This window comes from Streptopelia decaocto (assembly GCF_964273445.1).
Source record: "Streptopelia decaocto genome assembly, chromosome: 1".
NCBI classification, from domain to species: Eukaryota; Metazoa; Chordata; class Aves; order Columbiformes; family Columbidae; genus Streptopelia; species Streptopelia decaocto.
The window spans coordinates 32,135,993-32,151,998 of NC_138663.1; the positions used below are offsets into that span (position 1 = coordinate 32,135,993).

Genomic DNA, 16,006 nt, shown 5'->3' on the forward strand with positions numbered 1-16,006 from the left:
GTGAAGCTTTAAAGAATCTTTATGTCCTTTTCTGAAGTTTATTCCACCATTCTCAAGTGATTCTTCTTAGCAAAAATGAATCACTAATGAGTTTAATATAGCTGGATTATGAGAATATTTTATGACATTTAGTTGTTCTGGCAGAACGTTAGCTTGCTGTTCACTTGAAAGTACAATTCATCAGGATTCTTATATATGCTTAAGTAAGTGATAAAAAGAGTTCCCCTAAAAATAGCTTATTACTTGCCATTCCTACTGACTTTAGACTTTTTTCATTATTAAGAGAATCTCTGCATAACAAAAAGGAGATATCTTCTGCACCTTTGTAACTATGGACTGTATTAGCTTGCTCACTGAAGGAGGGTTGTTCTGCCTCTATTAATAAACATCACAAAGCCACTCTACCCATTTAACACTGGGTAACAGTGAGTACGCAGCTTCAGCACAGTTGCAGTATCATCCAGTAAATGAATACTATGAGAGGTTCATTTTGATCAAAACTTGCTCATCACCAATTTCATTTCTATTTCAATTACGATGATATTATAAAAAACAAAGCAGAAAAGGGAGAAGGGAAGGAACAGCCCAACCAGCTCATGAGGATCAACTCCAGAGACCGTACAAGAGAAATCATGGCATGAACAAATGGCAGGCATACAACTATTTAAACAAGCGTAAAATGCGTTGCTCCTTGTCACAGTGACAGAACACTTTCGTTTACATGTGCTGTAGTAACATACATGTTCTAGATGTCAAATGCCTAATTATGTAAAGAGCTGTACAAGTGCAGTGAAGTATGGGCCAAGTAGCACAATGCCAGGAGGTATGCCACGAGCTTTAATTTAACCTAATAACTTATTTCAAAGACAAAGCAAATTTCTATGCTACTTTTAGACTTGATAATACATACCACTGTGGCACATACTTATTCAAAAATCTTGACTGGGAACTTTTTTTTGGAACATAAAATTCCTCAGTGGTGAGGATTTTAAGCTCTCTAAACACAGCCTCATTGGAATAGAAGTAAAGAGTTCTAGACAAATTTAAGTTTTCTATATTGTAATAATTTAATGATACTTGCAGAAGCAGTGTATCACTCCCTCAAACAGTCCTTACAAGGCTTATTTTAAAAATGCAGAAGCAGAGTTGTTACCTGCTCTGGTCTGAGCCCTGGAGGGACCCAGGCATATTCTTCCATAGCACAGCCAGAGTCATCGTCAGATGTTGAGCTTCGCTGACACCCGAAAATGAGATTATTAGCTTTGGGCTCCATGTCCAATGGCATAAGTGTGAAGTGTTAAATATTTCAGCTGCAGCTCATCAAGCAATTGATCTGGAAGAAGAGATTAACAGAGCTTTAATAAATTTGAACATGCAACAACTAATTATCAGTGTAAATGATCTTACAACAGTTTCATGTTCCTTGTGCTGCCCAGAACAATAAATTATTGAAGTGTCATCACAGCTTGCTACAAGCAATTCAAAAGTGCTTGAAAGAGTTATAAAAACAAAACTACTCAAAAAACCCCCAGAACACTAGACACACACTACCACATTTGGCAACCGCAATGTATTCCAATATTAACACTTGTCTTCTTTGACACTTCCGCTTGTTTCACGCCACAGATTATATGTAGTTATATCTAGTAAAGATTTACGGGGCAGATATTAACAAAAGGAATGACACAAGCTCTTCCTGAAGTCATCACTACCACCAGTCTGGTAACATGAAAGACACGATAACTGGTTGTCAAAAACTAAAGAAATTGTTGGGGAAAGCCTGTTGTGCAAGAAGCACCCTATTTTTCAGCAGGCAGGTAGAGAGCAGCGAGCGTCTGCTGGATTCCTCTGAGAACTTTGTTTTAGCTGTATCGGAACGGAAGGGTGTTGGTCCAGTTAAAGATCTGAAATCCAATTAGGCCAGATTAGGCTCTGCAAAATACATCACGATTGTTCAGTTAATTTAAAACCCTATAGGGAGATGGTTCTGTTGATTCATGAAGCCTGCAAAGCCTAGTATCAGTTGGATCATTTTGAGTCACGACTGGCAAAGAAGGTTCTTACCAACATCCATAGCATTCTGCAGTAAAAAGCTTATTAAGATGAATATCTTACATTAATTCTAGCAGAAGTTCTTAGGAAATTCAGACCAGGAGTTTCAGTGAAATACAGATTACCAAAAGCAGAGAGGATGTATCCTACCATGACAGACATCCTGACCACTGGGGTTAGGAACAACCTTGCTTCTACAGTACCACATTACACATGAGCTGTGCCTTCTCCATTTTAGGCAATTCTTTCACCTATTCATCTAACCACGGATGCAATTTTGTCAGTGCTAGATCTGAGCTATAGAAAATGTTAATCTTGACGCAGAACCTTGCTGGTGGGTCTAAAGGGGAGAGCACTCTAAAAACTTCTAGAGGGTCTCACATTACATTTCCAGTCACGTCACCACCATATTAGGGAAAACAAGTTGCTGCTAGATCACAGGTGGAAAAAGGATTTCAGACCAAGCATTCTGCTAGTCACTCAACAGGAGTTTCTCCTCCTCCAAGCGTGAGGCACCGGTTAGTGCCAGGCTCTGTTGATCCAGTACATAACCTCAAACCTGCGTCATAAAAGGTGACCACATGCATTCAAAGCTACAAACTCGGAAAAATGACGATATTCAATATTACGCAGACTCCCTACCCCCATTTTCTATGCATCTATACATTCCCACACCCAATAAAATGAGATGGCATTACTTAACTCTTCCGCTGGGCTAGGGCTCAAAAAAATTAACTTGTTAACTTTACTCCAAAAAGTTAGGGTTAGAAAACATATGCACTATTTTTGGTGCACTTCTAAGATGCCAACAGTTACCTTCCATAGCTGCACTGTAATAAAAGGTTCATTTAACATTTGATGGGGCAAGCAAACCTGCCAACCTCCCCTTTGAGAACAAGCTATTTCTACAAAGCTTGTCAACTGCCAGGCAAATTTCTGAAATCTCAACACTAGCTGAACAACTGAAGGTTAACAAAACAGCTTCCAAGCTTAGCATCTCTGTCAAGGAAGGCGAGTAAAACCAAACTCAATCCTAAAAGCTCAACCCTGAATATGTAAAATAGCAAGACAGACATCCTCGTATGTAGTAGATCCCCTGAATTAACTTTCTTTCACAAACAAATGATAGCACAAGTGATACAAAACTGTTTTCCCTCTCCACGTACCAGTAGAAATGAAGTCAAGCATCAGGTATGTTTTTGTTGCTGCTTGTATAAAACTGGGCTGTGAGGAAGGAGGGACAGAGGAATACTGTGATGCAGTTAAGAAATCATTCTAGCAAAAAAAGGCAACAATGCTCACTGTTGCAGACAGATGGGGATGCTCAGGTTGGCAGCTTCTCCCCCGCATCATCTATACCCAAATAATTCTTAAGTACAAAATCACTATGAGTATCAATGAGAAGTCCAAGTCCTTCCAAGATGATCTTAGCAGCACATGAACTGTTTTACAATTTCCTTTCAGAAAGGGGTAGATACCTGGTCTACAATAACATGCCACTTGCTGACACCTAGGCTGATATTTCCAATTCTTACGGCATTGCACCATGGGAACTTGTGTTGGTTAGGCTGTCACTTTTCAAGAACTGACTCCTGCCCAATAACCCAGGCATAAAAGGAGTCAGTAGATGAAACCTCTTTGCCAACAATTCATTAGGCAGCCTGACCTCAACCACACCACAGGAAGCGGATCTGAAATGTAATTTAGGCAAAGGGTTGGGTTCGGCTCTGCCAGTCCCGGGCACTGGTGCGGGGTGTCCCCAGCCTACTCACACAACATCCAACATTCACAAGCACACCAGCTAACTTAGCAATTGCTTCATATTGATTGTTCAAAAAACTCTCTCCTTAAGAGCAAAGGCTAACTTCTCTGACTTACTTTCTTCTCTAGAAAGACAAGGAAACAAAACAAAATCTGAATGCACAAAGAGTGGTTAACTTTTCTGAGGATTTTTCAACACTAAGGCTACATGCTACTTCTACGTGGCAAAAAGCAGTGCTGGGTCACACTGGGATTTCAAGTATAGCAAAGGTACGTAAGTGCAGGAATGTTGCCCAATTCCAAAGGAAGACAAGGCATTGGCACAAGAGAGACCGTGCTGCTTTTCCTCGGGGAGTGATCCTGCCTGGGTCATCTCTGACCCACCCATTTCAGACAGCACACACTCCAGCTCCAACAGGAGAAAACCACAGACCCACAGGCCCGTTTTCCTGGTGATACAAGACCGGTTCAAAGTATGGCTGGTAGAGAATAAAGGAAAAATATACCTCACCTCCAACTGTTAAATGCAACTTTACAGTCCGGGTGTTCCTCCCCAGATAAGGCGATTAGAAATGTTTAAAGCAAGGTTCATAAATCTCAATGACCTGAGATTACTCAAAAGACAGCATTCGCCTTAAAAGAAAAACGCCACCACAGAGCTAATGTTAAGCAAGCTATAAAATGACTGACAGTGCACCATATATCAATATGGCCATGTCACAAATATTGTGGTGTTGCCGAGAGCAAGGTTTCTGAAACAGCCCAGCTTAACAGCAGGCGATCTGCAGAACCGTTTTAGCAATTGCTTGTTTAGGAGTTCTCCTTCCTCTCCTGCTCAAGTGGAACTTGGTTTGCATTTTAAAACTACAGGGTTCTTCCTCCCCGCCTCCCAACCACACTCATCCTTCAAAGTGATCTGTTTAAAATGATTACATCCTAAGGAGGATTCAAATGAATACAAACAACAGCTGAAAAAATACATGCTTTCTGAAGGATGAGTAGAACCGTGGTCTTTCTGCTCCTGCCATGACATCTACAAAACACAACAAGGATGTTTTGATTTCCTAAAGTCTGTGAAGCATTTTGAGGTTTCAGCTCTGTTCAAATAGTACAGCTTCACAGCTTAAAAGGAGGTGTTTCACTGGCAGCTTAACAACTTTGAATAACATAATTGGGTTGAACAGCTAAATTTTATTTAAAAATAAAAGCAATAAGAAGCTTTTTCCATTGATGTACTAAAAGAACCTTATTATGACAAAGTTCTTAGAAGCAAGGACAAACTTCACTCCTAATTACAAACCTATTGGTACACAAAAATATTAGGATATCAAACTTAGAGCAAAGCTATTGCTGAACCCCATATGAAGGTTATCCCTGTGTTAGGATTTCCAGCTCACTGATTAGGTTCACCCCTGACCAGATAGAAGAGGTCATGATTTGTGAGCACAGTTAGACAAACATCTCCTTGCCCATCCCCTGCTGTTTTACTCTGTCCTGCAGGGCAAATTGTTTAACAACTTTTTTGTTAGAAGGCTTGTTAACAAGGCTATAGGGGATACAAGATGCATATCGCATGCATCCATTCACAATGAAGGCTCAACGAGTGGAGATTAGCATGGCCAGCCCATTCACCTGTTTATTTAATCCCTGGTGCATAACTACATTGGAAGAGGAAGGGTGTAATACAGCAGCAATAAACCACGGTAAAATAACTACTTAAAACCTAAATACTATTTCCAACATATATTATGCAAACAATGAGAAAGTTCCATTCCCCAGCTACAGTACAAGCAATGTATTTACAGACAGCTCTATAGCTCTGTACTTGGGAAATCTGGATCCAGAGTTGATGAGCAGAATGTGTATCAGCACCAGCACACAGCAACTTCTTCAGCTGTTGGCTCCATTGAGTAACTGAATTATCCAGAGCAACGGAGGAAGGAATTAGACCTGTATATTTGTTTATTCAACAGACCTTTAGATGGACCCTACAAGTAAGACAATAACTTTTTTTGCCTTCTGTTAGTCAACGTGCAAGGGCTGACAGAAGAGTTAGCTGCTTTCCTCCTCTAGCATCCTAGCACAAAGATCACTTTTCCAACTGGAAGTCGGATGATTCGTCTCAGGATATTTTCTTTTGACAAGTCGTACTGCAAAGACAGACTACTTGCATTAACAAAAGGAGGAAGCACCATGACAAAGCATCGCCCCACGCCAGCACATCTGATTTGGATGTATTATGCTTGGCGCTGTGTAGCACTGATGGAAATAAAAGCGCCTGCTGCAGCCAGGCAAGAACCAAACCGCTAGCTGAGGAAGCAGTATTCTCACGGATGCTTCCCCCTCTCCTTAAGAGAGTGTACAGATTTAGAAAGAAAGAAGTCTCGCCTTTTACAGTCTCCCATTGATTTTTTTAACTCTATTTTAAACAGCAGCCAGACTCTACTCCAATGTACACATATACTCAGGTTTCACCCCGTCACCTGTTGGCTCCCGAACAACACCCTTCTTTGTTAGGGCTCACAACCCTCATTTGAGACAAGTTTCCAGAGAAAACACTTCAAGAAAGTGTTCAATAAGTCACAAAAGCGGAGTTGTAAAAACAAAATTCCGCTCATAGCCCAGTTTATCCTGACAGACGCGTCGCCATACGTGCTCATCCCCGAGGAGCCGGGACGATGGCTCCTCGGCAGGCAGAGCTCTCTGAAGGACAGCTGGGCTTTGCCCGTCCTGCCCAAGCTTCACGGACATCACGATGCGTCAGACGCGCCCCCGGGTCCCCCCGCGAAGGCACCGGCACCCACCGGCCCCCTCCAGCAGACAAGCCGCGAGGGAGAGCGGATACAAGCAACCGCAAATTACCTCTTCACAGCACCGATATCGCGAGTGGCAAGGCTGCTGGCGGAGCCGGGAGAGGAGGCGCAGGAGAGGCGATGCCCGCTGCAGACCCGACCCGGCTCCCCCTCGCTGTACCCTCTGTTTAAAACCGACGGGCCCACAGCACCCCGGCTCCGGCGGCGGGACGGGCGCGGAGCGCAGCACCCTCGGCGCAGGGCTCACCTCGGCCGGAGCGCGGCTCCGCTCCCCGGGCAGGTCCGGCGGAACGGCCAGCGCCAGGCACGGCCCCGCCGAGGACCGGGACAGTGTGTGTTGGGGTTCTCCTGGCCTGCCCCCGCCGGGCGGCGCCGCCGCTTCCCCTCCTCGTCCCGCCTGCTGGGAGACCTACCTGCACCGCCCCCCGCCGACCCCCCACCTTCCTTCCTCTCCTCCCCCGGGGCTGCAAGCCGGGGAGGGAGCAGCCTCCCGAGCGCTCCTCCCCAAGCGCACCCCGAACCGGCACCGGCAGCACCTCCTACCTCCCGCCTGCTGCCCCCCGGGGAGCTCCCCCCGAGCCCTGGCATCCCCTGGCGGGGGGCAGGAGTGCGGCCCCTGTGCCGTGCGCCTCTCACCGCTCCTCTGTCAGGCGGCGGGAGGAATTCCTCCCACCAGCGATCTTCCCTTCAAAGTGCTGCCCAAGGCGGAGGAGGAACAGAGGGAGGGAAGCGGGGAGCCGCTCCTGCCTCCGATCCAGAGGCAGGAAGGGTCGCCGGCATCGCCGCCCGCCTACCCGGGAGACCAAGCGTTTGCAAAAGCAATAAATTTCTGCGCTCAGGACACGACGGACATGTGGTGTAGTGACAGGGTTTTTGTTCGTGTTTACGCCAGAAATAGATTTCCCACCCCACCCTCCACCGTGCTCCGGGCTGACCCTGCCCCGGCCACGGCCGTCCTGCTGCCCCGCGCGTCCAGGCACACCGAGAAATTAAGGGCTCGGATAAGGAGGGGAAAGCATTTGCTCTAGATCGCTATGTATAAATAAAAATAATAAAAATTAAAATTAAAAAACCCCAATCCGAATCTGAGGACCACAGCGAGAGGATGTCCATCGCTGCGCCCCTTGGCACGTTTTAAGTGAGAGACATCCGACCTCCAGCTTATGCACAGAAAAAGTAACACCTGAGTTACTGGGGTATTTTCTAAGTGCCCCTGGACAAACAACAGCCAGCCCTCGCTTTTACTCAGCCCTCGCTTTTACTTCCCTCTCCTTGCCCCCCAGCACGGGCAAAAGAAAAAAAAAAAAACAACACAAAAAAGCCCCGAGAGGCGGGTGGTTTGGCTTCAAAGGCTGGCGAGCAGCTTCCCCTCCGGCACCGTGAATGTAACCGTGAACGCAGCGGTCAAATTTCCTCTTTCCTCTTCCCCCCCCGCCCCCCCCCCCTTTGTCTCCCTTGGGAAGTCATTATCAAAGGGAATTATTTCGCGCTGCAACTCGGGGTCAAAGCAGCAACCCCCCAGCCCCCGCTGCGAAGGGCGGCGGGCAGCGGCGGGCAGCGGCGGGCAGCGGCGGGCAGCGGCGGGCAGCGGCGGGCAGCGGCGGGCAGCGGCGGGCAGCGGCGGGCAGCGGCGGGCAGCGGCGGGCAGCGGCGGGCAGCGGCGGGCAGCGGCGACCTAGCACCCCTCTCTTCCCCTCACCCCGAGGTCCCGCGGCCGGGGGCGCCTTATCTGCCCGGCTCCACCGTGCGGGACGGCGACGAGGCACTTCGCAGACACTTATCGCTTCCCCCAGGAACCGAATTTGCATGAGTTTAAATTCATTCTTCTAAATTTGAATGACTTTGCCCGCAGGGTGCTCAGGGGAGCCGGCCCTGCCGGGTAAAGGCGCGGCGGCTGCCGCGGGCAGAGGCGCTTAGAGAAGCATCATTGTCCCCATCCGCCCCTGTCCCCATCCTCACGCCGCTCCGCCTGCCGCCCCGACCCACTCGGCGGTCAGTCGGGCACACGCGAGTTCCAAGGGCCCTCACCCCCCGCCCGTGTGCTGATTAACCATTGCTAGACGCAGCCAGACAGAAAGGCAGGCTGATGGATCAAGACCAATACTGGGCTAATCTGATTTCAAGTCGCAAAGCCTATCCTGGGTTAACGACGTTAAAAACAGCCCATCGACTACAGCCCATGAGATATGCCCAGAGACCGGATAGTTGTAACCATGGGTGCATGAATGAGGTCCCGCACAGATTCAGACGCATGAAATCAAAGCCACAGTCTGTGGCTCCTGCAGCAGAAAAAAACTGCTGAAACTCCAGCAAATTAACCAGCCTAAATCCTTCCACATCCCATTTCATTTCCATAAGCAGTTTCGCTGGTTGTACTACCTCCATTCTTAAATTGCTAAGTTGTTCTGAGGTGAAAGTTGGCATATCACCTGCATGAGCTAGAGATTTTGTCAGAGCTTTTGGCAGTGCTGGCTTTACAAGACCCAGACTGTTTCTATTCTGTTCGTTGGACTGAGCAGACCCCATCTGGTGGCCAGCTGAACATCTGCCAACTCCATTCATCATTAATCAAAAATGGAAATGTCAGGAATTATGTTTATTCTTTCCCACTACACAACTGAATTAAATACCAACAATTTGCATATATTACCTACTCCTTTTTCCAGGGGTGCCTGACCTTTTCTTAGTAGCTCCCTGCAGCGAGGGCTCACTGTGTCTGCATGGCACATTGCAAAAAGGAAAATCTCATCTGGGGACTTCTGCAGCACAACCAACTCAATGACTGCAGATAAGTTTGCAACGTTTCCTGACCAAGAGCCTACTGAAGCCAAAGAAGAAACGTTCACTTACTTTACTGGGCAGTCAAACTGACCAAAATCATGCTAACACTTTCCCTGACACCAAAGTGTTTGAGGGTGTACAGAGACAGTTGGCTGCACTGCTCTTTTTTCCCGGACTTTCCTGGCTCAAGCACAGAAACTACTATATTGTTCTGGGCAATGCACTTAAAGATTATCAGGCCAAAAACAACCATTGCGATCTTCTAGCCTAAACTCCTGTGGTCATAAGATTTTCCTAAAATTACTGTCTGCATGAACAAAACATTTGATTTCGATTTAAAAGTACCAGCAATGAAAAACCCACTACAACTCCTGTTAAATCCACTATAGCCCTTGTTAAATTGTTTCAAGTAGTCAATTATTTAAAACTTTTTTTTTTTCTTTTAAGTCTTGGATTGCTGTGTTTCAGTGCTCAAACACTGGATTCTCAATCATTCCATACCCTTGAAAATTAGGCTAAAGAACCAGCTATCATAACTCCTCCTAGGCATTTGCAAATTATGAAAGTAATTCCTTAACTATTTCTTTTGATCCAGGCTGCTTCCACAAGAATAAATGTGTGGCTATGATTTTTAAATTTTTTTTTAGCTATTATTTTTACACAACAAATATGACAGCACACATACTTGTTCTCTAAAGCAAAAACTATGCTTCAGAAGTTGTCTCCCCCTCCAAAAGCTAAAAATGACAGGCACAAACCGACTTGCCCTTTAAGGCATGTTCCACATTCTTGACTGCGGCTGTGTAGAGCTGATCCTTCAAACAACCGGATGGTTCAAGGGACCTGTAATGGATATGGAACCTTTTGCCCTAAGGTATTAGCACAAATTTAGTGTAGGTAACAACTTACTTTTACTGCTGACCAGGACGTGGGTGTTCTCTGGCCTGTATGAAATTCACTAAGTGTATCAGTGTGGTTTCCCAGTTCCACAATTATCCACATCAGGGAACATCCTCTGAGATAACACTGTAATTGCTGCCTTTGGTGGCAGTCACAGAAGAGAGACCAAGGAGCAGAGAACAAATTAACCTCTTGTGTTTCAGAGGCGGCTTCTCCGGGCAGGACAGTGGCATAACACCCACCCCTCAAACCCCATTAGTTCTGTGTATAAACAGAGGAGGTCACCCTCTACATCATCACCCTTTAATGATCACCACCTCCACTCCCAGGGTTTTAATTAAGCATCATATCACCTGTTCATTTAAAATAAAAAGTTGTGAGTCAGCTATGAAAGGTGAAAGCATGCAGGAAGGTGAATGGAAGCTAGAACAACAACAAAAAAATCTGTGAGTAATAACTTTTTCAGATAAGTCAATGAGAAAACTATTCAAAATAAGCCAGGTTTCATGTTTTGAAACAAAACAAACCAAGAAAGGCTTTGTGTGTTTCTGACGGTATAGGAGGAGCCCATGGAGCAGGAATTATAACTGCTCCCCAAGGGGTTATGCACAAATCAAAGCCAGTGCCTGACACAGGCAGGTATGCCCTTTGGGAATTTTAGGGACCGTGACTTGACCATGTATGGTCTTGCCTGCAGGCTACAGGGAGCTCTGGGACATTCACAGCACCAAGGTCCTTTCTAACTTCAGTGGCCCCAGGTCTATATATACTCTGAGGGAGCAAAGAGGCCAGAGTAAGGGAAGCAGTTCCACCATGGTCTGAGATGATCTACTGGAAAACCCAACCCAGGGAAAAAAATGCTGGTTTAGTTTCCTGCACCTGCCAGTCTTAGCATAAGGATAAACCAGGACCAACTCGCGTGAGGCTGGACGGTTGTGGAGCTGCAGGCTCGGCTTTCACCTTCGCTCTCTCTCCCTTTTGGGAAAACTGGGAGTTGTGGGCTTTGTGAGCATATAGGCAAAAGGGTCTTGCTCAGCCTAAATGGCCTGACCTCCAAGACCACTTTACATGACACTCAAATACAAGTGAAATTCAACTATGTTTGCCTTGGCATGTTCAGAAACCCCTGTGGATATCCACCTGCTTCTCTAGATACTGGAACATCTTGTCAAACTTGGTCCTGGGCCTTCTCTCACAGGTTAAGAACGTGAGTGTGGAAGTACAACTTTGTAGGGGGAAACAGCTTGCGCAATTTTACCACTGTATACCATCACTAGAAGACACCTGACAGACTGGATGCCCTTGAAGCAAAGCTGAAGCCTTGAAGGACACTTACGTGCCTCCAGAGCAAGGCCACCTCATGTCTACAGGAGGTGACACCTCCTTGTGCTCTCCCTATTCAACACCGCTTCCTCCTGCCCACCCAAATGGGAGAGTTTGGCACCAACAGTGGATCACCATGTGCTGCTGGGAGTACAAACTACAAGAGGCAGACAAGTGCTGTTACTGGTGTATCTGGGCCTCTTGACTGGGTTGCTGCCTGGTGTCTTCCTGTATTTTTGAGGCTGCAAAGAAAGGGCATGGAGGCAGCAGCCCGTAAGTCCTGATGGCTCCAGAGTCTGAATCTTTGCTATTTTTTAAATAACATTTAAAATTACTGAGAAAACCAGCTCTGTAGGAGACAGGCAAGTAAAAGACAAGAGATGATATGCAACAGAGAGGGGGGGATAAGCAGATTAAAAGGAAGAGTGCACATGAAATGCAACAAGTAAAAAAATACAGAAAGGCAACAATGCCCCAAGCAAATTTAAAAAGTGAAAATATCAAATGGAAATATTAACATCAGGTAACAAATCACGAGACAACCAAGTGGCACTAGGCAAATAAATAAATAAATGCTCATTTGTATTTTCACCCACCAAAAAATGGCACAGGGAGCTGCTGAGGCATCCAGTAAGCAGGAAACAGCACCCAAATGGTTTGCTATGGAGAGCTGCACCAGCTACCGTGGGCCTGAGGACCGACTGGCATCAGCTCCTGCCTGTCGGGAATGCATATCTAAAAGAGTCTTATTTGGTTTCCTTTTCTAAGTGCTCTCTCAGTTGAGGACCAACACAGCTTTTAAAACCACAATCATACTTTGCTTTAGCAGCAAGGAATTAAAGTTTCATTAAAATGCCCTTCCTTGTTGCGTCGGGCTAGGACTTGCTCCTGAACCAACAGGTCTGTTGCCATATCTGGAAACTCTGAACCCCACAGGCTTTTCTGAAGACAGTAATCTTGATTTTATCGTAATTGGCTCTGTGCAGCCCACAGTCACTCAGGGCAGGGGTAACCGCCTGGGTACCCACAATACCGCCGCAACCACCGGCTGACGGGTGCGAGCGGGGCTCTCCTACCCACACCGACACCTGCGGTTAATTAGCACCCCGTTTCCCAGGCTGCACAAGGCACAACAAAGAGCGTTGCAACAACATGCGCCTGCAACGCTTTGCCAGTAGCAGAGGCTGACGCAGGGTGGAATCACTGCTTGGGCTTTTAATAACAGCCCAGTGCAAACACCATGGTGCAATGGGGAAGGTGTTGCAGAGCCCGTGCTAATGCTCTGTTTGCTTATTGAGGGACTTTTCAGCCAAGTATTGTGGCCAAGCCTACGTGGATGATGAATGATGTCACTCTCATCTGTGTCAAGCTCCGTTCTCAGGCTTTGCCTCTGAAAAACTCCTCACAGTTTATCTAAATTGGTTTGGAAATTGATTTAGATTTGAAAAGAAAATGGTGCAAACTTTGTGTGGCTCTTCCACTGTGACCAACACATATATGTGAAGGGACATGTGAAGGGACACACACCCCAGGAGTGGGGCTTCTGTGTAAAGAAACTGATATCAAAACTATTATTTAAACACAAATTTCATACCCTTAATGAATACAGTTTTGTTGCATGAGTAGTGCTCTGGTTACACTCAGCATTGCTGGTGATGCTTTTCAACAGCCTGATCTTAGGAAAAAAACCAGGTGATTGATTTTAAGTGAAGGCAAAGTCTGGTGTGGAGGATTACTACTGCTGCTGTGGCATTATATCCAGAGAAAATAAAACCGAGTTTTAAGCCAAAGATGAGATTTGCAAAGTTTGTGGTTATCTCCTCTTGCTTAAAATTGGCAAGGGGAGGAAAATCTAGCACTCATTGAAACAGGTAACCATCAGAGTGCTACGTTGCCGTTTTCCATAAGCCATATCCACAGACACTACAAATACAGGGGAGAGAATAATGCTTAGATTAACTATGAGTTTATTTTACCAAATTAATCTCACAGGTCATCCTCAAGGCAGACAGCAATACAAAGAGGATGTAAAAATGTCAGGTGGATAACGAGATGCATTACATCTTTATTAGCTTTCTTTTATATAGCAGTTATAGAGAGAGACTAACGGATTAATGAGCTGTCAAGACTGAAGGCCATGAAACTCTACCAAAAGGTATCATCAAAAAAGACAGGTGTTTCAGTCTTTTACATAGAAAAAGCAACAGTTAAATAATTAACCCAGCCAAGTAAGCCTGGGAAGAGTCCTCTCACTTGCTCAGCAAAGGAAAAACTCCGTCTCAAAGCTGGGCAGGCTTCTACCCCAACAGACGTTCCTTGCACTTCCATATCTGTCCAGCTGATGCCCTCTGCCACCACTGTTACTGTAGTTTTCTTGATTTTTATAGAGTTTCTTTTTCTTTATGCTTAAGAAGGCTTGTCATGGGCCAGACAGCATCCAAATGACACCCTGACCTCAGGCACTAATGCATAGTTTTACCTCGAGTTTCCATGCTTTGTCACTGACTTAAAACAGAAAAGATACTCAAATGTCCTCCCTCCCCATCTTATTGTCCCCACCCTGAAAAGAAAAAACAGGGAAAAGAAAGAGAAGAATAAGAGAAAGTCCTCCATCTAACTGAAGTTCCTTCTATGAGAGCCATGAAGGTCTCCCCTCACTCCCACATTTGTCTTGAATGCATTACAAACCTCCATAAGCTGGCATCTTGCTAAAAAATTCCCACTTAGTTTCCCAATGGATGTCCTGTAATGTAACCTATGACCCCAAACGGGCACCAAAGCAGCCCCCATTTACATACCTGGCCAAGTAAAAATACATGTGAAGTGTGTTTTGCCCTGGGTATGAACTTCACTTTACTATTATAGCATTAATCTGTGTATGACCAAATAAGATGTGGTGTAATCATGCAAGGTTTATGCTTGCTGTCTCTTTTCCAACGAAGGTTATAATTCAGTACATTTTCTAAGAGACCCAAACAGGCTTTTCACTTAACAGAGTGAGGAATGCCGATTTGGGATGTTACATCCTTTCTTTTTTCCCCTCCTCTTGCTTCTTTTTCTTTTGCCCTCCAAGTATGATTAGTTTTTCTCTGCTGGTTTAGCTCCCAGAACTGGTTTACTGCAGGATGAGTTGAGTGCAATTGTCAGCATTATGGAGGGGACAGGAGGAAAGCCCAGAGGGACAGTCCCACTCCTGGTCAGTAGCTACCTATTATAAACACATCCATACATCAAAACCACATCAAAAGGCAGCCAGGGCAGATGGCTTCACCAGCACTTCTCTCAGTTGCTGGCCAAATGCCCTTAGGATTATGGACACATAGGTATGAACCAAGGGGAAAGATTAGCCTAAAAGTGCTAGATCGGTAAAAAAACCCCAGAGCTAGTAGAGTCACAGTCCAAAGGCATTTGAAAGAGTCAAATTTCTCCTCCGAGTATTCCCTTCAACATAGAGCTAGATCCTTAGGATCAGGTGGCTGGAGACATAAAAGTGTTCCTTTCCTCCTCTTCGTCTCCACTACTCTTGAAGCTGAAGGCCAAGCGGACAGGCAGTGTCTGTTCAAGATGCGAGTTATGCCTGGCTTTCAGTAGGATAATAGTGAGGATATCAGTTAAGTAAATATTCAAATAGAAATCAAGTTAATTATATTCCTTAGCTAGCACTAACTGCCAAGATATTTAATTGTAACTACAACAAGGAAAAGTCAGTTTAAGTCCCCCAAATATCAAGCTTTGCCTCATCACCCACGTTACATTACTATAGATAAGTCTGGGGCCTCTGATACATATAAATTTCCTTAACCGTAGTTATAGAAACATTTGCAGACTCTTAAGAATATGTAAACATATCTTCAGAGTAAAATATCTTAGATTATTCATAATAATGCAAATCCTTATGTATGAGGTACACAGTACAAAGAAGTTTGTTTTAAGAATGCTCAACTGGGACCCTTGACGTGACTGACCTTTGTACAAGCATCCATTTATCCTTAAGTCCTTATGGTTCTGTCAGCTGCTGAAACAGCAACTGCTTGACAATACCTGACACCTGATACTCTGCTGGAAGCCTCTGAGCTTTAAGCTACACCCACCTGGGCTTGCCAGCATGTCCCAGCTTTTCTTACCAGCTTACTTTGGAGGATGGATTCCTTCAGATGTGTAGCCTTGAAGTAATAATGCCTCGCTTTGCAAGAGTACAAGAATTTAATGGAAGTGACCAAGTGCTAATTGCAATTTATGTCCACAGAAAACGCGTGCTCCTAGAACATACAATACTTCCTCTATTTTAAAAAAATGTATTTATATTCCAGCCACTTTGAAGTGAAGCATTTCAGTATTGCTATGAGTTCCAGCATCAGAGGTTGAGGGAATCTGCT

The 16,006-nt window shown here is 45.3% G+C and overlaps 1 protein-coding gene across 3 annotated transcripts in view; it reads right to left on the bottom strand.

Annotated features, from left to right (window-relative positions):
- Nucleotides 1-16,006, bottom strand: part of PRICKLE1 (prickle planar cell polarity protein 1) — a 64,945-nt gene that overhangs the window by 8,222 nt on the left and 40,717 nt on the right. Inside the window, exons 1-2 of one of the 3 annotated variants that reach the window (XM_082073097.1) lie at nt 7,170-7,238; nt 1,154-1,333 (exon numbers count right to left, since the gene is read on the bottom strand). In XM_082073097.1, coding sequence (XP_081929223.1) covers nt 1,154-1,285 — 132 coding nt within the window. In that variant the 5' untranslated portion in view covers nt 1,286-1,333; nt 7,170-7,238. Of the gene's footprint in view, nt 1-1,153; nt 1,334-6,873; nt 6,996-7,169; nt 7,239-16,006 lie in introns of those variants that run through there. The other 2 variants (XM_082073098.1, XM_082073096.1) reach the window with 2 other exon arrangements.